Here is a 20,927-nt window from a genome sequence, read left to right on the forward strand (position 1 = left end):
TGAAAATAAATGGCTTTTATTTGCTTTTTGACTCGTTTCTTTTTTGGTCTTTTTTGTGTTTTTTCTCTCTCTCAGTTGGTCGGAGTTGGAGCGTGTCGTACCTCGAACACTTGCCTTTCCTCATGCACACACACAAACACACACATAGACTGGACATCACTTACATTCAGAGCATCACATTCATAAAAGAAGGAATAAATAACATTATGTACAGGTTTAGACACCACACAGTCCCTGGTGTTAGGAGAGGATGTTGTTCCAGAGTCCGGGGACGGCGGCGTCTTATTGCTTTGGATCCTGAGCCTGACGAGGTGGAGGCGTCGTGTTTAGAAGCACTTGCGGTGGACGATGCTGGGACCGGCCTCGTCGTACTCCTGCTTGCTGATCCACATCTGCTGGAAGGTGGAGAGGGAGGCCAGGATGGAGCCGCCGATCCAGACGGAGTATTTACGCTCAGGAGGGGCAATGATCTGCAGAAGAGGAGGAAATGAGGTTGGTTTTTATCACCTGAAGGGGATCTTTGTAACTCAGTCTTTACGCTTTACACACATTTTTTACTTTAAAACACTTTCATTTGGTGTTTTTGAAAGGAAAAGAGGAAGAAACTATAGCAGACAATACAATCTCTGCACAAAGGTCATTTTGTTGCTGTTCTGGAGCTTTCAATCATATCACATGATCGTCCTCAGCAGATGGAGTTTGACCAGTTATAATAAAACTGTGGATGTTCATGTTTCCATTTTTCTGAGCACCTTCCTTCCTTCCTGTCCATGTTAGCTTTAAAACAATGAAGTGTTTATCTCAACTTTCAAGCCAACATAGACTAAAAATCCTTAAAATGCTCAGAAAAACTAAAATCTGAACATCTACGATTCAATGATGACTAAACACTGTCTGCTGATGACGAATGTGTCAAAGTTTAAAACCGCTAATAAACAAAAACTGACCTTATGTTCAGATTGTTTTGTCAAATTTTGTTTTCGAGGTGAAGAATGAACAAAATGAAGATTTAGTTGTGGTAGTAAAAAATACATTTTGTTTTAAATTGGAGGTGAAAAATAATTGGCAACAATCTTGATAATCAATTAATCATTCAAATCATTTATCAAGCAAACATGCCAAACATTCTCTGGTTCCAGCTTCTCATATGTAAAGATTTTCTTTTTGTTTTATATAATTGTAAATGATATTTTTGGGGTTTTGGACTGTTGATCAGATTAAACAAAGCATCTAAAGACGTCATCTTGGGCTACAGAGCTGGTGTTGGGCTTTTTACCGACTAAACAGTTAGTTTAAATATTTATTAATCTGTCTGTTAGATTTTGGATCAACTGTCAACGTAGCTTTTAGTGCTTCTGTTCTGTTAAGTTTTGTTTTTTTGCTTCCAACAATTTAAATCACATCTGCTACAGTCTGGGGCTGTTTTTTTGTTCTTCCCACTTCAGGGCAACAGTTTGTTTTTTGTCCCTTTCCTGTTTCAACATGATGAACAGCTCCTTAAAAGAAACTGTTTTCCCAGTTTGGCCTGAAACCCATCCAACAACTGTGGGATGAACTGGGACACAGAAATTGAGCCGGATTTTATCACCCAACATAACTGTTAGTGTTGGACTTCACTTATGCTGAATGAGAGTAAATCCCTGCATCCAGGATCAAAAAAAAATTAGAAAGCCTCCCCAGAAGAGTAGAGACTGTTCTATCAGCAGATGAATGAACATGTTTTTTAATCACATGATCTTTTAGCCATGAAATGTAAATGCAATTGTCCAAATCTAATCATGCTGAGCTTATTTATGCCTTTTCATTGTGTTTCTTCATTAAGATTTCAACCCAGCCAGGAGTTAACTCGTCTTATATGGTCTTATTCGTACCTTGATCTTCATGGTGCTGGGAGCCAGAGCTGTGATCTCCTTCTGCATGCGGTCAGCGATACCCGGGTACATGGTGGTGCCACCGGACAGCACGTTGTTGGCGTACAGGTCCTTACGGATGTCGATGTCACACTTCATGATGCTGTTGTAGGCGGTTTCATGGATACCAGCAGACTCCATACCTGTTCAGGTGCACAGCAAACAGGTGAGTTTACAGTAAATGTCTTTAATCTTGAAACATTTCTATAACGTTGCTACACAAGTCTACAGTTTTTACAGAGATTTTCTTTTCACACTTTATGATTCTGTCAAAAATACTTCAGAGAGGAAAGTTTTGTCACCTCTGTTTTTATATCTGAGGATGCAGAGATTTCTTATCATCAGGAAAACTTTACAAAGAGTACAAACTCATTCCTACAAAACTAAATTTAACCTTTAAATATTTGGCTTTTTAGATTGTATCAGTTATTTTTCTCAAAAGCAAACAAGTACAAACCGATGAAGGAGGGCTGGAAGAGGGTCTCGGGGCAGCGGAAACGCTCGTTGCCGATGGTGATGACTTGACCGTCGGGCAGCTCGTAGCTCTTCTCCAGAGAGGAGGAGGAGGCAGCGGTGGCCATCTCATTCTCAAAGTCCAGAGCCACGTAGCAAAGCTTCTCCTTGATGTCACGCACGATCTCACGCTCAGCTGGAGAGCAAGAGAGTAAAGATCAGACTTTGTGCATAACATGTAAAAAAAAACAACTGAAGAAAACAACATGGGTGTTAAGTCTTTAAATAAACTAGATTTGTGTATTTTGTGTTGATAGGAAGTGTTTACCAGTTGTGACGAAGGAGTAGCCACGCTCAGTCAGGATCTTCATGAGGTAGTCAGTCAGATCACGACCAGCCAGATCCAGACGCATGATGGCGTGAGGCAGAGCGTAGCCCTCATAGATGGGCACGTTATGGGTCACACCATCACCAGAGTCCAGCACGATACCTGAGAGAGAAAAACAAACAAACCAAAAAAAAATCAATGCAGCGCAGATTTTTGTTGTCAGAAAATAGTGAAAAATGCACATCACAGGTTCACAGAGACCTAAACGATGTTGTTTGTTCCAATCAACAGTCAAAAGCCCCAAAATATTCAGTTTACAATGAAATAAATCAGAGAAAAACATTAAATATATGTATGGGGAGCTGAAACAAATAAAGGCATGAACTGCTTGATAAATTACTTTACTACAATTCATTTATTATCAGTTTTGTATCATTATAAACTGAAGTCTTTTGGATTTTGGCTACTAAAGATGGGCAATATGGATAAACTCTGCTGTAATTTAGTAACTCATTATTTACTTATATCATGATATAGTGCATTTTCAGGAAATTCAGTTGAGAAACTATTTGTAAATAGTTAAACAAACCTGATGAAAAGTCTGTTTTTGGATAATCCAGTGAACTAAATAGCTAAAAAGTAAAGGTACTTAATTAAACTAATGCAAAGTCATGTAAATCCAATATCCCCATAAAACAGACCTGCTTATTGATTTGCAACATCGCCCCCAGAGAACTTTATTAGAGGAATAAATATCTCAATATAACTGCAAAATCTCTGATTGCTGCCAAATTCATATTGTCTAACTGTAAATATTGTTATAAAGCTCTAAATGGACAACAACAATAATTCTTCAGTTCTTCGTCTTGAGAAAGAAGCTCTAAATGTTAAGAGGCTGCAGACTCACCGGTGGTACGACCGGAGGCGTAGAGGGACAGCACGGCCTGGATGGCCACATACATGGCTGGGACGTTGAAGGTCTCAAACATGATCTGGGTCATCTTCTCCCTGTTGGCTTTGGGGTTGAGGGGGGCCTCCGTCAGCAGGGTGGGGTGCTCTTCGGGGGCCACGCGCAGCTCGTTGTAGAAGGTATGGTGCCAGATCTTCTCCATGTCGTCCCAGTTGGTGATGATGCCGTGCTCGATGGGGTACTTCAGGGTCAGGATGCCCCTCTTGCTCTGGGCCTCGTCACCCACGTAGGAGTCCTTCTGGCCCATACCGACCATCACACCCTGAGAGGAGGAGCAACAACAGGAGAGATGATGCATGTTTTCTAACTCTGAGAACACACAGCGAGGTGAAGATCTGAATTAAACACATGACTCCTCAGCGTGACAAGTTTCATTCTGACTGACAAAAACTGATAAATAATCTCTAGTGACCTGACGAAATCATCTCTTACACACTTTTAGCTACACCTGCTGTACATATTTTATATGTCTATTAAGCTTTTGAAGCTTTCTTTATTCAAGAAAAAAAACTTTAAAGTCCCTCAGAGGAACAAGTGTCTCTAACTTTAAGCTGTGTTGCAGTTCATTCCAATAGTGAAGTGCATAGTACCTGAAACCAGTCTATCCCAGTTCAGAGATTGAATGAGGAACTTTTAAAGCCAAACTGTGACCTCATGTCACTAAGGATGTTAAATAAATCTACAGCCCAGACAGCAAAGCCTTATCAATGAAGACACAGGTCTGCTGGTTCCTTCTAAATGTACATTTACACATATTTTTGGCTTCTCTTCATGTGTCCAACAGGCACATTTTAGAGATTTCAGTAAAGGTGGAATAAAAGTTGAGGCACAATCTTAGTTTATATGTTCAGTACATTAAAATGTAGTTTTTGTAGATGGGACTAGTTTTGGGGGACTTGAATAGAAGAAACTACTGTGTATAGTTTCCTTTTCACTTCATTGTTGAGTGGGTCTCACGCTTTTGCACAGAATATATTAATCATTTTCATTTATGTATTTTCTTATGTCTACTCCTGTGGCCTAGAAATGATGTACATGTCTACTTGTTGCCATTGATAAAAACTTCAATGCCAGAACAAAAAAGTCTTCTCATGTTGAGGTCAGATTCTTTCTGCAAAAATATATTAAAAATGTAAAAAACAAACGAAAAAAAAGACAGGAAAAGATACAGCATTAAGCAGTGTTTACTGCATTTGGCTAATTTAATGGAAAAAAAAACTGTATTTAAGTTGTAATCTCTGATCAAAGTGCTCAATAAAGTCCTAATAATGTCCTCAGTTGGTTTTTATTGTGAGCTGACAGGTGATAGAGTATTTATATGAGGTTAGACACATTTTGGCCTGATGGTGGCAGTAGCGGAAAGGTCATAAGGTCAGCAGAATTAGTAGGTTACTTCCTCTTGGGAGTGTAAAAGTGTGAGGAGAACTTAATACCAAATATCTAAATGTAAGGAGCGAGCAGCGATGAGTTTAACCTCCTTGGTGAAGATAAAAAAAAATGACAAAAAGCTAATATTAAAAGCAACTAAAAACTCAAGCGATCAAGTGTCAGATCCTGATTGTTATTATTTTTTTTGTGTACCTGGTGACGGGGGCGGCCGACGATGGAGGGGAAGACGGCCCTGGGGGCGTCGTCTCCGGCGAAGCCAGCCTTCACCAGGCCGGAGCCGTTGTCGCACACGAGGGCGGTGGTCTCATCGTCGTCACACATGGCTGCGGGTTCTGGAGGAGGGAAGTCAGAGGTGGTGAGTTGTCTGAAAAGCACTTCACACGCTGGAAAAACCACGGATCTGAACTCGTTATCTGTCTGATAAGGAGGCTTAACATCTGAGGTAAAAATAACTTTCCACTTTGGTTTAATTTAGCCTTCAGATACCTTCAGGTAGCGTCATAAACACAATGGCACAAACACAACAGAGCTGTGGATGTGTGATGTTTAGGTGCACAGACTTGATTTAATTCTTCCCTATAGCTGTTTATAAGTTGTTTGACGTTACATGTAAACAAACAGAATTGTATGTTAATAATTTCAATATTTGTTTCAGTATTGCATTTGCTTTTCGGCCACAAAGTGCTGTAAATCTGTGACTATTCATCCTTTAGTTACCAAAACTACTTCTTATGTAAGGTTTTATATTTGATTATCACTGGAGAACAAAACAAAATAAACATTACACTGCAAGTCACCCAATTATTTTTATGTTATTAATTTTCCAGCTAAAAAGATGTAACCTGCTAAATTTTATGTTGATTTTACCTCCAGAATTTTCTTTGGCAGCTTCTTAAATTATTCTCATCTCATGTGATATTTCTATTGTTGCAGGGCTACTACTGACAATTATTTTGATTAAACTACATAAGCTATGAATACATAATTGTATTATCTACATGTTCACTTGTGGAGTATGATTATAAACATCTGGTCATTAACTACTGTAGACTGTGTTTCTTCTACTATTAACAAACACTCCCTGTTGTGTTTACAGGCTAACGTCTATAGCTCATATGATATAATAGGATATGTTAGCCTTTCCTCTCACAGCTCTGATCCTGTTGATCATTAATCAGCTGAAAACAGTTTACTCAGCCTTTAATGACCTGTAATTAATTACCAAGAAATAAACAGAAACGCCATTAACCCTCATTTAGTATAATGATGCCTTCAAGTGCTCCTCATAAGCTCCTACATCTGAGCTCTAAGTAAGAATCACAGGCCGCTATTTATATATGTACTTTTCATTAGAATCATGCTGAACATTTGAATTAATAATACAAATACTACTTAGGAGCCAAGCATGGATGGCTAAGCTAACATAAAAAAAAAAAAAAAAAAAAAAGCACTGGAAAAATAAACTCACTGTTTACTATTTCCATCAAAACATCAGTTTTATACTTAATTGTTTGTTTCTGTTTGTTTTGGAGAATGTAAACATAAATTCCCTGTAATTGATGTTTGCACAAAGTTCTAAACTCAATTAAATACTTAACCTTAAAGTAAATTGCTGAGTGAAAAAAGGAATCACCACCAAAGTGTAACGACATCTAAAAACTACACAAAAGCTGAGGCAAGATTGAATGTTGTTACTATAACCTTATAGCTTCGACCGGTAACACAACTTATGATTTAAAGAGCAATTACTACCCTGATTTTTGTCATAATAACTGAAGACCATGAAGTGTATGCGCTAATCTGCAATCTTGAAAAATTGTAAACCCGTCCTTTAAGACAATGTTACTGTTAATGTTGAGGAAAATAAACAATTTGAAAGAAAAATCAGTCAACTGCTTCTCTATTGCAGAAATACTATAACGTTACACGATCTTACTCTAATAATTACATTTGGAGTTTAAAAAATCGAAAAAAAAAATATAACGTTTTTTGGTCGCTCTTTTGTAATATCAATATTTCCGACCGTCCCTGAACGCAGCAGGACGGTTCCTGCTGACTGTCACAACAGAAGCTGCTTTTTCACGCCGTTGACGGTTAACAGAGGCCGGCTGCGGTTCCCTGCCAGCTCCCGTCAGTTAGTCCAGATTATTTTCCGTCTGTATCACTCACTTAAACTAACAACAGGTCAAACTCCAGTTAATTCCAGCTCTCTGCTTCCCTTCCCTTCCCACCACCCATCCACCCGGTCAGCCCTGCTCCTCCAAGCCGCTTACCTCTGCTTGTCTCCGGCTGTCAGTGAGGGTACTTTAACCGCTGCTGGTTCCAGCTGAAGGCGGGGGTGACAGCAGCCACCACCGGGGTGCTTATATACCCCTTCTCCTCCATACCACCCGGGCTGTTTTTTGTTTTTTTTCTTTCGTCTCCCCCAGACAGCCGATAGGAATGTCCGGGTGTTCGACAGGAATTCAACCGGCCCTTCGTCCATATATGGACCGCCGCATGGAGGCTCGCGCGCCGCTCGGGTCATATATGGAGGCTCGCGCGCTACTCGGGTCATATATGGAGAGGAACCCCGCGCGAGTCCGCAGTGGAGCGCTCGAGCCCGTGTATGGAGCGAGACCAGACAGACGCACCGACCATTACTACTACTACTACATAGACACACACACACTTCTATCACTTCAGAGGCCATTACATTGGCTTACATTCATTTCCTGGATACTTATCCTAACCTTAAAGGTGCTGTATGTAAGAATTTTAGCTTAAAACAAACAAAAAACTAAAATTATCAACAGAATGTGAAGAACTTTTTTAGTTGCCTGTAGCAGCCTGTGGACTGATTTCTGTGTAAAGGACTCAGTACAGGTTTGCCAGGAAAATTCAAAGGATGTGACGTTTAAAGGCCTTTACACATCAGGGATGTGTATATATATATATATATACATTTTTTTTCCCCAAACTGTTGTTTTTCTCTTTCACACAGAATGCAAGTATTACTTTACTCACACAGCGAATAAAAGGCATCAATCAATCACAAAGCGTATAATCTGCACAGCTCTTTATTACAAAGGCCCACATGTAGTGTGTTTTGAACTTATTTACTGTATCTACATTGTTCGATCAGCTCCCGGTCTGTCTGTGAGCTCGCCTGTTTCACTGCAGATGGGTAGGCTCACTTGCTACGGTGGGCGGTAAAATAAAGCCAATTAATCAATATATTGATTGATGTATCATCATATGTATAATCATCATATATTTATAAATACAAACACTGTTAATTTCTTCCCATGGAGCCGACATGTAGACTATTTTGGTTCAGTAAATGTCTGCTGTCAGTCAGCTTGGCGAAGGCAGTTTGTCCATGTTGCAGATTCTTCCGCAAATTTGTGTTTCTGTCGCAAATTCGTATCACTGCTGATATGAATAGTTTTGATGTGAAATATCCGCAGGCGAATAGTTCACATTTTCGTGTTGTTTATTTGTCACATCCTCAGTGTGTAAAGGCCTTTATGTGTGTTCTCAAGTGCCTTGCCCCTCTTCTGCCCCCCTACAACAGTGCCAACAAAGTGCAGCACTAGCTAATATTAGCTTAGAAATGGAGTCCGCTAACGTCAACATACAACTGGCACCTGAGCTGGCTTTCTTCCTATTGGATAGGTAAGCTACCATTACTGCAAAGCATGTGAAATATATTGTAATATTGTGATTTTAGCTGTTAGTTTGTGCTGACGGATAGCGAGCACGCACGCAAGAGCGGGCAACAAGTGCTGGCTGCAGTTCACCACCAGCATCATTAATGAGAAGGAATTTCTGATTCTGACACATAGCAGCTTTAACCCTAAACTTGCCTTAACTTTAAACCAAGTCCTCACCTTGAAATTAATGATTTGCGTTAAGGGGACTTGCTTATTGTCCCCATAAGGGAGGCGAGTCCCCACAACAAGAGAAATACCTGGACCACACATACACATATATACACAGACACACAGTACACAGAGCAAACACCCATTCACAACTTAAGTTGGGTGTTTTTTATTTTAAAGATCGACCCATGAAAAAGACACTATATCTAGTGATTTTATTTTTGATTTTAGTTTAATTTATTTGAGGTTATTACAAGAAGGAGGTCATTAAATCACACTCAGTAGCCTAAAAAAATGTTAAAGTGTGCAATATCATACTACCAACAAAGCCAACACAATGAATTGGCCTATTGTGCAAACCATAGACTGTATAAAAATATGGACATAGTTACCGTGACGTCACTCGTTGGTTTCTGAAGAGCGGTTTTGAAGCTCAAAGTGAGCTGCTCCGGCCGTCGCCATCTTGGCTGTACGTGACGCTATGTAACTCCCAGCCAATCAAAAATGGGCAAAGAGGCGGGCCGAATGGCTGAAACAAGCCACCTAGCGGCTGGCGGACCTGTCACTCAAAGCAGCCATGTCCTTCATTATGCATAACTTTACGGTGTGAGTGAGTACAGTTGTCATGAAAGGGGAAATTACCTATAGAGACCTAAACCGTCTTTTGTACCAGGCTGTAAACATGTTTATTTTTACTGTAAAGTTGGGCATTTTAACATGGGGGTCTATGGGGATTGACTCGCTTTTGGAGCCTCAAGTGGCCATTCGAGGAACTGCACTGTTTTTGGCACTTCCGCATTGGCTTCACTTTACAGCCCTGGAGGTTGCCGCTTGGTGCAAACCTACTGTATATCCTGAGAAGACTCTAAATCAAACGTCAAAGAATAGCTGACATAAATTTTTTTAAGCTATTTTTCAGATGTTTTTCTTTTTGAATGAAAGCAAACTGTGTAGCCAAAATTCATACCAAATTATTTATCTATTTATTTATCACTTATCTCATCTCTTTTGAATTACAGTTATTTATATTTTTGATGAGTTATCAGTATAGCACCTATAACACTTGAAACATTAATTAGAGGCTATGAACCCAGTATGGACATTGTCGAATTTAGATAATGTTCAATTAAGTATTTTTTATTTTAAATAACTGACTTCATCGTATTATATACCTACTTAGGTTGCTGCTTGGAAGTAACTAATATGTTAGTTAATTAAAATAAATAAACTAGAAAGGGCTGCGTGCTGTACTGTATGTGCGCTTGGTGCTGAAAATGTGTAGTTTCAATGTGATTTCACAAGTGTTGGTCTTGTTAGTTTGTTTAGAAACGGCTCCAAAGACTAACAACAGTGATCACGTTTTCACTCTCTGGAGAGTAGTTCTGTGTAAAGCCACTGAGTACTACACTGTAAATTTCTCAAAGAACTTCAGTACAAAGTCCAGAGGTTGTGATATGTCGCACAACACGCTAGCAAAACTGTAAACAGAATTGCATTCCTGCACACGCTCATTGGCGTCTGCCTTACACAGAACTACTCTCCTGAGACTAAAAACGTGATCGCTGTTATTAGTCTTTTGAGCCGTTTCTAAACAAAGAAACATGACCAAACTCTTCATAATGAAGGAACATGTCACCGAGTGCAGCGGTGTGACTCAGACGTGTTTTTAATAGTTTTTGGACAACAACGGAGGTCTAGAGCTCAGAGGAATAAGATATATCAGGCTTTGGATACACCCACAATACTTGTTAGTAGATCAGTTCATTGTTGGTTTGGATCCAAACATGAGATTTGTTGACAGTAAGAAAAAAATGGAAAATTGCCATCTTTATCTTAAAAATCAGAGTTGCCGCTGTTGTCAAAGTTTGGTATTGAGAGGATTCATTTAGCAAGTCGACTCGACAATAAACTTCTGTTTGATTTAAAAAAACAAATTAAGGAATATTGTTCTCATCCTGAGTTAGAGTAAACCTACAAAGGAAGGTGGAGGAAGCCTGAGATTTCTGCTGGTTTTTCAGGAGGTTGTGCTGCTCTGTTGGAGGCTCAAACAACAACATCCACACAGCAGCTGAGTGACGTCCACCCTCCGGTTTCTAAAACAAGAGGGTCGGGACCTCCAGCACACCGGACAGCTGCAGAATTCCTCTGAGACAAAAACTGAGCCAACAGACTCATCTGTGTTTGTCCAACTGCTAACTGAAGCTCCACTGAGGTGATTCAGAGTTTTAAATGGAAAATGACCTGAAAGAATGACAGGAGACTGCAGTCATCAATACAAAGAGAGACGATGTAACTCAAACATTTGGTGACAGAACGACTCCCCGCTTATAGACATGAGTACATTTGAAATACTGTACTTTATCCAGAAGAAAATCCTGATCTTAAACATGATTAGTCTGTCGTTTGTTTCATCCCTGTAGGACAAATATTTTCTCACCTGCCTCAACAGGAAGGTCAAAGGTCAATATCAATTATTTTCAGCTGTGCATCTCAACTCTTCTGGCTCCTGATCCTTTAAAACAAATTTTGAATCCCCTGAAGGAGGCTGTAAAAAGTTAATGAATTTGTCCATTATACTGTTATATTGGAGATAATACTACTCAGCATTTCATAGAAAAAGGCCAGAACAGTAAAATCCATACCTGTACATGGTAATAATTTACTATAATCCCCCGTAATTAGCAGTTATAATTAGTATATAAGCATTTGATACATTATAATGCAGTTATAAGCCAATACAAAGACATGTTTAAGCGTTTCTTAAAGTATTTTAGTATTAAGTATTAAACTATTTGTCAACAATTATAACTTATCCTAGAGACATATTTTTTAGTATCGCCACTGTTTTATAAGTTTAATACAGCATCTGAAGTTGCAGATTTCTTTCATCTTTATTGCACTCTGTGATTAGATAACTATATTTTGTATCAGATTTTTAGTGCAGCTTTTATGTTTTAAGCCTGTTGAACCCTGTTATTCCCATTACGTCACTTTAAAATGGTTTATTAACGATCAGCTAATGTTTTAATTAATACCTGACAATGTAATATAATGCCCTGTATATTTTTAAACAAATAACATTAATAATCTCTTCTATTATTGCTTTGCATGCTTATAAATTATCTCAATAACTTTGTAAATTTAAATCTTACATTCTTTTTTAGGATGACTTTATAACATCTGTTCGGGGACAAGAGATGAAAAATAACCTTCTTACAGCAGTTTATTAATATGCATAAATATACCAGTAAATTAACTTTTTTTGCATTTTGATGAATACGTCAGATTTGTATTATTTTTGGACACATTTCTCAGAAAACTCGCAGACAAATTTGTCTTTGGGAAAATTGAGGATCTTGACCAGAATTTAAAATAACCTTATGAGCAATTATCATTTGTAAAATGCAGTATTTTGCTCATTTTGGAAGTGTAACAACACCCTGGATAGTGGTTTAATATATGATATAAACTCTCCTACTTAGAAAAGAGATATTATGTAATGTTATGTAAAGGTTTATCAACCCATTTAAAAGCAGAGCAGAAAGGCTTCTGTACAGCTGATGTCCCCAATCTAACCTACTTTACTATTTTTAGGCGACGCTGAGAGTCCTCTGCAGACGCTGTAGCTGTGAAAGTGGATCATCGCGGAGGATCCCTGTCAGGGTGGCAGTCAGCCAACCAAGGAGTCCAAATCTATTAATAACCAACATCTGCCCTTCGTCACCACACAGGAGGAAGTCCTGACTAATGCAGGCCAGCTTCTGGTAATCGGTATCTTTACAGGCTCAGGTTTCTGCCACTTTCTAGGTCTGATAACTGCGATATCAGACGGCAGTAAAGAGAATTTAAACCAAGTTCCTGCAGAGAAATATTAAAGATACTCTACAGGCTATTATACTACTATTTATATTTTTATTAAAAATAATTATCTACTTAGAAATTGTTCAAATTTCTTAATATCTACTCATCCTGCCTCATCTATCTATCTAAATACTTCTTAAATAGTGGAGTTGTCTGACTTCACCATTTCTAAGACTCTGGCTTTGGTGCTTTGTGGATTTCATTTAAAACAAAATTATGTGACTGGCATCTTGTATTATACCAGTAACAGAAATATGCTGGATGAAAGATGTGCATTTCCATTTCTCCTATAAATAATGGATTTTTAAAATATATATTGATAATCTCTTACCATTTTGTACCTTGTTGTTTTAAAGCAGTACTTCAGGAAAGCCACTAGATGTCAGTAAATGACATTCACTGAACTGACATTGAATTTTTTGCAAATAATCTTCCAGCTTTAAAGTAAATGTGAATACATACATGTGTGATTCCTCAAACAGTGACTTTCAATCTGCAGTCTGAACAATCAGGTGAAAGGCTGACAGAAGGAAGTTAACCCTTTACTCTCTGTAAAATGATACTTCCTCACCGTTATTTTAAACAATATTCAACTCAAAGTACAGAAATATCAACACATTTATTTAGAAAAGGACACAATTCCTCAAACAACTCTTCAAAAGGATTAGAATACAAAGGAAAGCTGAAGTGCAGTAGGTATTAAAGGGTCATGGGGGGGGGGGTTTACATCTGCGCTTGAAGATAATGTTCATAATTTGCTCGAAGAACAAATTCAAAATACGGCTTCGATTTCAAACTGCTCAGCTCATCCAGCTCCAGAAGCTCCTTGACATCAGGAAGGTACGTCTGCAGAGGAACACCTGAAAAATACAGTTTACTTTGTCATTTGGGAAAATCAAGTTCATTTTTCTTCTTAATTAAATGTATATGCTTTAATCTGTGTAAAAACACATACATCTGGATTAGATTAAACTTTAAGGAAGCTGAACAAGCTTTTCTGTACATGATACGTATGGAAGCTCATTTCCACCAAGAAAAGATAAAAAAAAAAAAAAATACATGAAAAGTTAATAATGATAAAACTCCATGATATTAACTGTAAATTTCACTTGCTAATTGAGAAATTATGAATTACCAAACCTCACAATTCTCATAATTTCTTAATCTTATAATAATAGAATCATTTTGATTAGACTGCAACTCTGATATTTTTGACTTACCAAAATATTTCTTCTTCAGTAGTTTTATATCATACATAACTTTTATTCATTCATCATTTTTCTGTTAATGACTGATATGAGCTTCCACAGATGCCTGAACTTTCTTAATTATGTTTTACTCAACAGCAAATTGTGTGTTTTGCCATGAAGACTCAACGACTTATGATCTCAAACTTATCATAGGAAAATAAACCAAGATCCTCCATGGTCTCTGTGATTCAGACATTTAAAATGTGACTCTAGTTCCTCTTGGCGATGAAATAAACTAAATGCTTGTATCATGTCGGCTGTTTTTTGGTTTATTTTCTCGAGACGGTTTCGTGAACGGTCTTTACCTTCTTGTATGAGTTTGAGAAGGATCTTGACGAAGATGCTGTCCTTGGCGGCTTCCAGAGGGTCGTCGTTCCCGTCAGCGGAGGACCAGCTGGGAGGCATAAAGCATCACAGTCACAAATATGTAAAACTAATCAGTGACAACATCCAGGGACCACGAGCACACGATGGCGTGTTTATCCCACTTATTTTCTTTTTTTTCAAATTTCATTCAGACAAATGATAAATGTCAAGTCTCCAACTGAAACAATAGAAACATGACGGATGGATCTTACTCGTCTCTCCGGAGCGCTCTGCCGAAGATCTCGCATTTCAGAGAGTCGATGTCCACGATGTCTTCCTGCAACATGAACACAGAAAATCCACATAAGTTGACTTTTAACTGCCGTCAAGCCCAACGAGTCGAACCACAAATCAGACCGATGCACTCGATGAAAACAGGAAGTTACCTCGTCGATGTACACCAGGAGATCCAGAGCCTTTTTGAAGTCGTACTCGTTGGCTCCCCTGTTGTCATCGCAGATGTACAGCTGAGGACAGCAGAGGAGAGGACGGTGAAGTTTAAATTCATTACTGTATTATGATTGTTTTCCAATTTGTCTTGTTTCAGAAACGTCCATGTGAACAGGAAATCTTGTTTCTATTTTCAGGTTAAAAGGTAATCGGTGGAGTTTTTGTCCTCTAATTTTGGAGCAGTTATTTTAATGAGTGGGTCACTGTTTTGTTTGTGTCCTGCACCGGCAGGAGGACACAAATCCATGGACACGTGTGAGTGGGTGACATGTTACATGCTCCTGACAAAGGTTTCCCACTAATCCACTGTTCTACAGCGGGCAGTGATGCGCCAACAAAGGCAGGGAAGAAGAAGACTGTAATCTAGAAAACATGGAAACAATTACGAAAAATTTGCTTTGCAAATGTTATGTGAGGAAGAAAAAGGATTCAACACATTTAGTTAAACCTAAAATATATACACAGTGAATTTTAGTGAGTAACACTGAATGTAAACATAACTTTTGTTTACATTCATTAAACTACGCTCATGTTTTCGCTACAGATACTGTATGCAGATAGTTTCGGTTTTTTAGGTTTGTTTTAGATTAGACTGCAACTATTAGTTGATGAATCAATTATTTAATCAAAAGAAAATTAATCTGCAATTTTATTATTTTCATCATGAATTGATTATTTTGATAATTTCAGTCATTTTTAAGCAAAAATTACAAACATTTTCTAATTCCAGATGCTGTTTTTCTGTCAAACATGACAATAAATTCAGTATCTTCAGGTTTTGGACTGTTAGTTGAGCTGAAACAAGGGTTGGGTTGGTCGGGGTGGGTTATCACTGACATGAGAAAAACTGTGTATTCAAAAAAGCAGAATATGAATAGAAGTATGCATACCAATGTAGATAGTAAATAAACTATATGTGTCTATTAAGAGGATAAATATGTACAGTTAATTAAAGAATAAAATCTGTGTACATTCACATAGTGCAGGACAGACACAGACAGTGTTCACAATATGAATTTGAATGAGACGTGGAGGTGAAGTGGAGTTGATGTGTTTCTGGATTCAAACAAGAAAAAAATTTGCATGTTAAAACCTCCAGAGCAAAGTGTGTTTCCACAAACGACATCTCAGTTCCTCAGAGGATGTGTGTGTGTGTGTGTGTGTGTGTGTGTGTGTGTGTGTGTGTGTGTGTGTGTGTGTGTGTGTGTTCACCTGAATGAGGTTGTGAGCGCTGAGCAGCGGCATGGTGTCGGGGTTCTGCTGTTTCTCCTCCAGTAGCTGTCGGGGCAGAGTCTCCTGGTGCAGCAGGAAGCGCTCCTGCTCCACGATGTCTGATTGGACGGATGAGTTACAGTGAAAAGTCTGATCACAGGACACGTTCAAAACTTTTTCAGCAGTATGAAAAGTGGAAAAGCTGCATCAAGTCACAGATCCAGAATCTAAAGTGATTCTCAAGCATTCAAACATCAGATTTTCACCTCACACGGTCAGCAATGAGACTCCAGTGACGACCAGCTCGTGTTTTTACCTTCGACTTGTTTGTTGACCTCGTCCTCTGGCAGGTTTGACGCCAGCGCCGTCAGCTTACTGAGAGCCAGCAGAGTCTTCTTCTTCACAAAGTAACGCGTCTCTGAGTTGGCCTGGCTGTAGAGCGTCCTGTGGGCCTGCACAGACGCAAGACAACAATCCTTTTTATTACTAATTAATCTATCAATTCTTTGACAAATAAATCCTGAATATAGCTGGTAAAGTAATGGAGCTCAAACTAATGAAACATGAAACAGACACCAGGAAATGAAGTGTTCAAGGTCCCAATGAATGGGATGTAAACAAATATATTTAGTATTAAAAAAGGACAGGTTCACGATTTTTCAAGTGTATCTTAAAAACAGCAGTCAGGTGTCCATATGAACAGTGAAAGAGGTTTTCCTCGCTGTAATCATTCCTCCTGTTCATACTGGATATTAAAAGATCCTTCAAATGTGCTTTCAGTGGAAGTGATGGAGGCCAAAATCCACAGTGTGTCCACACAGTCATTTAAAAGTAGATGTGAAGCTTCTATTCAGCTTCATCAGTCTGAGTTAGTCATATCAAGTGGATATCTGACACATTTACAGTCTTTTTAGCATCAAATTCCCTCTTTGTGTTTCCCTGTTGAGCTGCAGGTGGAAGTATAGTAACAAAAAGAGGGACTTTGGCACTAAAAAGACTGTAACGTTGAAAGATATCTACTTGATTTGACTCATTTGGACGCTGAAGCTTCATATTAGCTTCAGATAAACTTTTAAATACATTTTTGAACAGAAGGAGGACTGTGGATTTTGTCCTCCATCACTTCCATTGTAAGGTCATTATGAAGGGATCTTCTAATGGTCAGTATGAACAGGAGGAATGATTACAGCAAGAAAAACAGGTTTAATGTTCATTTGGGCTCCTGACTGTTGTTTTCAGACTGACTTGAAAAATTGTGAACCAGCCCTTTAATTGTTATGTTCTGTATTCTTCTTTAAAAAAAAGAAAAATGACTCAAATCTGAACAGTTAAAGCAGAACATAATGTGAAAACTTGATTTTTATTTACCTCTCATGACTACACTGAACAATTCATGGTTTTTTTTTTAAATTTTGAGTAGGAACTCACTGTTATATGTACAGTTTTGAATGTTAAACTAAAATGTTGCAGAGTTTCTGTCCTTTGTTCTGTTATGTGATGGACAATATTTGGAATTTTGCACACATACACACACACAAGAAAGTGTGTAGATGTACGTTATAAATTTAGTTATAAATAATGTTTTTTCTTTCGGTTTTGTAAATGTGTTACCAGAAGATCGTTAACCAAAACAAACCAGGACGGCTGACTGAGTCACTTCTGCTAAAAAAAGGAAGTTTTTCTTTTTCTGTGTGTGTGTGTGTGTTAAACAGAGAACGTGTGTGTATGTGAGTCTTCAACGGAGAATACGTGTGTGTGTGTGTGTGTGTGTTAAACAGAGAATATCTGTGTGTGTGTGTGTTTGTGGCCTCCCTGTATGAATGTGTTAACTGCAAGCAGGAAGGGAACTGTTCAGTGTGTGTGTGTGTGTGTGTGTGTGTGAGTGAGACAGACAGAAACTATATTTGCTGCTCTACTCTGGTTGTCACGAACAGATAAAGCAGGAAGGAAACAGAGTTTGTGTGTGGGTGTTTTTTCAACTTTACATTGTGTTAGTTGCAGACTGTGTGTGACAGGAAAGAGAACAGGAAGGAAGGAAGGAAGGAAGGAAGGAAGGAAGTAAAAAGGGAAGGAAGACAGGAAGGAAGGAAGGAAGGAAACAAAGGAAGAAATAAAAATAAAGGAGAAAACAGAAGGAATATAGGAGGGAAGGAAGGAAAAGAAGGAAGGAAAAACAAAAGGTAAGAGGAAGGAAGGAAGGATGGAATGAAAACGTTATCTTGTGTTTGTTCTTTCTTACACTGTTGTTGCTTTTTATATGTTGGTTAAAAAAAAAGGGAAGTGAGACTGTTTTATTTATTCTCCACTGCAGTAGAGCCGAGGGTGAGTTCAAAAGTAAAGCAAAGAAAGAATAAAGACAGGAAGGAAGGAAATAAGGGTAAAAAAAGAAAAATAAGGAAGAACGGATGGAAGAAACAAATGTAAACAGAACAGAAAAAAAAGAGGAAAGACGGGATGAAGGAAGGACAAACTAGAGAGAGAACAAAGAGGTAAAAGGGAAGAAAAAGAAAAAAAAAAATAGGACAGAAGAAGGAAGGGAAGGAAACAAAAAAGGATGGTTGAAACAAAAGTTAAATGGAGGAAAGGACAAAGACAAATGTGAAAGAGAGGAAATATAATTCATGCTTTCACTGTTGTGATGTTCTATTGACGGGTTTCCTCATAAATATGATGCAACTCATGCAGAATTCAGCAAGTTACCATTTAGTCAGCTCCTTTCCTGACTGTAATCCAGCCTGCTTTTAATGACCTTTTATTGTTTTATCCACACATCTTTGTTTTTATCTTCCTTGTTGTTGTTTTGTTTGCTGTTTGTTTCTCTCGTCTCCATATCTGTTTTTCAATTGATCTTTATTTGACTTCAGACTTTGTCATTTGCATGTAAAGCACTTTGAGCTGCAATCTAATCTAATATTATTATTATCATCATCATTATTATTAAGAATAAAGATAAAATCAGAGGCAAGAAAACAAAGTGAAAATAAAAAGAGATAAGCTGTTTGTTTCAAGAAGGAAGGAAGTCGTACATGAGCATCAGTGACTGTGTGTGCGCGTGTCTTCTATTTATATTCTGCTCTCACAGAGGATGTGGTTTTGTGCTGAGGCATGAAACGTCTGTTTGTGTGTGTGTGTGTGTGTGTGTGCGTCAGTCATACACTCTGGTAGTCTTGGACGTGGATGTGGTGCAGCCAGCTCAAATGCTGGTGAGCCTGCAGGAAGCCGGCCAGCTGCTGGTGCTGAGCGGCCGGCTGGGACAGCAGCTTGCCCCTCTTTCCCTTCTCCATGTACCAACGAAACAGGAAGTCCGCAAAGTTCTGCGACGGGAGGCGTCATGAGAGATGAAGAAGAAGCAGAAGTGAGCGAGCAGCTGCAGACAGCTCCAGGAAGTGACATGACAGTAAAACTGTAACTTCATTTATCAGTCAGAGGGAGTTTTTTAACTTCACAGATGATGAGTGTGACTCATGTTGAAACCCACATATGAGTCACTTGTGCGAATGTGTGATCACACTTCTGAGTTCTGAGTGAAAACATTTTGGTTTTCTCACGTTTGAAGGAAGTAACTGACTTAAATGATTTTTAAACAAAAGCACTATTAAAACTACAGTACTTATTATAAAAGTAAGCTGGATAGAAAAGTTGCCGGCAAAATAACTGTAGCTCCAGATGAAGCAGAATAAACACCAACCAGGACAAGAAATAAAGCTTTAATCCTCCTCAAAGACATTTATCACCTTTTTTTTTTTTCCTCAGTTTGAGACTCTGAGCTCAGGGAGGCGCTATGGGGTGCATTTGACTACCAAAAATATTTTTAAGAAGTCTTTTAATATGTTCTAATGTTATATTTTATCTGGTATGTATATTGAATTGTATTTTATACTTACAGGTAGGATAAGGTTGGAGATTTTCTATATTTTTCTTGTTGTCAGCACATCAAAACAATAATAAACTGATCTACTAACAAGTATTATGTGAGTCTGATATACACTCCATTGTATTAGGAACACCTGTGCAATCCAATACAACAGCTCTGCCATAAATTATACTTTTATGAATCTTCTACGTTTTCAGTTTTCGTTGACGTTGTTAGAAAGGTGATAATTCTACTTTATGTTTATTATTGAGGTTGCAGTGGGTGGTGGTGTAGTAAAGTGCATTATATTGAAGGGTGTTCCTAATATTTTGTCCACCCCATTAACATACACAAGGAGGTCAAAATATTAAGAACACTTTTCAATAGTCCAGAGACTATAATTTCAATGTAGTCTTTGGAGCCATTTCTAAACTAATGTGACCAAACTCTTAGATTCTTCTAGAGTCTTAACAGAGACCCTCTTCAAGACCAGGACCACATGATGGAGGATGGAGGACCTGACTGGTCATAGCTGGAATTGAACCTCGGTGCTCTTTCTCAAACATTTTCAATTAATCAAATTATGTAGACCCAAATGATATGGAGTAAACGGGAGGATACTGGGGCCCCCGGGAGGTTGCCCTCTTTACCCGCTTCATAATCCAGCCTTGAAATGTAGCAGAGTAGAAGAAGAAAGTGGCATAAAATGGAAATACTCAAGTACAAGTACCTCAAAATTGTACTTGAGTAAATGTACTTTGTTATATTCCACCAGTGATCCCTTTTAGGGCTGCAGCTGATGATTATTCTCATCATGTCTTTAATTGTTTCATCGTCAGAAAACATGTTAAACACAGTACTGTGGTTTTAGGCGCTAAAAGTAAAGTGAGGATGCTTTCAAAAATAATTCCATGAATATTTTTTTATTTATCAATTAACTTCATGCAAAGTACAGTAAACATAAGAAACCTAAATGAAATCAATATTTGCCTTTAAAACAGCAGCAGTTCTCCTCAGTACAC

General features: G+C 38.3%; 2 protein-coding genes and 2 long non-coding RNA genes across 5 annotated transcripts in view; 2 read left to right on the forward strand and 2 right to left on the reverse strand.

Moving 5' to 3' along the window:
- acta1a (actin alpha 1, skeletal muscle a) lies at positions 1-7,431 on the reverse strand. Of its 2 annotated transcripts, XM_044341381.1 has the most exons (7): positions 7,324-7,431; positions 5,243-5,382; positions 3,599-3,923; positions 2,692-2,853; positions 2,368-2,559; positions 1,872-2,053; positions 1-470 (listed from the first exon to the last, which is right to left on the reverse strand). In XM_044341381.1, the coding sequence occupies exons 2-7, from the start codon at positions 5,369-5,371 to the stop codon at positions 327-329; spliced, it is 1,134 nt and encodes a 377-aa protein (XP_044197316.1). In that variant the 5' UTR covers positions 5,372-5,382; positions 7,324-7,431; the 3' UTR covers positions 1-326. The 2 variants fall into 2 exon arrangements, with proteins under 2 accessions (XP_044197316.1, XP_044197324.1); XM_044341389.1 differs by lacking the exon at positions 2,692-2,853.
- LOC122973802 lies at positions 1,987-2,510 on the forward strand. The gene is made up of 2 exons (XR_006400136.1): positions 1,987-2,076; positions 2,327-2,510. It is a non-coding gene; the product is annotated as an uncharacterized LOC122973802 (long non-coding RNA).
- Positions 5,318-13,514, forward strand: LOC122973797. Its single transcript, XR_006400135.1, has 3 exons — positions 5,318-5,405; positions 10,932-11,125; positions 12,508-13,514. It is a non-coding gene; the product is annotated as an uncharacterized LOC122973797 (long non-coding RNA).
- The window catches only part of nup133 (nucleoporin 133), a 27,488-nt gene continuing 19,935 nt past the window's right edge, over positions 13,375-20,927 (reverse strand). Inside the window, exons 19-25 of the mRNA XM_044341343.1 lie at positions 19,208-19,366; positions 16,369-16,504; positions 16,053-16,171; positions 14,777-14,857; positions 14,603-14,667; positions 14,330-14,418; positions 13,375-13,634 (exon numbers count right to left, since the gene is read on the reverse strand). Of these exons, the coding sequence (XP_044197278.1) occupies positions 13,498-13,634; positions 14,330-14,418; positions 14,603-14,667; positions 14,777-14,857; positions 16,053-16,171; positions 16,369-16,504; positions 19,208-19,366 (786 nt within the window). The 3' untranslated portion in view covers positions 13,375-13,497. The remainder of the gene's footprint in view (positions 13,635-14,329; positions 14,419-14,602; positions 14,668-14,776; positions 14,858-16,052; positions 16,172-16,368; positions 16,505-19,207; positions 19,367-20,927) is intronic.

This window comes from Thunnus albacares, chromosome 3, assembly GCF_914725855.1.
Source record: "Thunnus albacares chromosome 3, fThuAlb1.1, whole genome shotgun sequence".
Taxonomy (NCBI): domain Eukaryota; kingdom Metazoa; phylum Chordata; class Actinopteri; order Scombriformes; family Scombridae; genus Thunnus; species Thunnus albacares.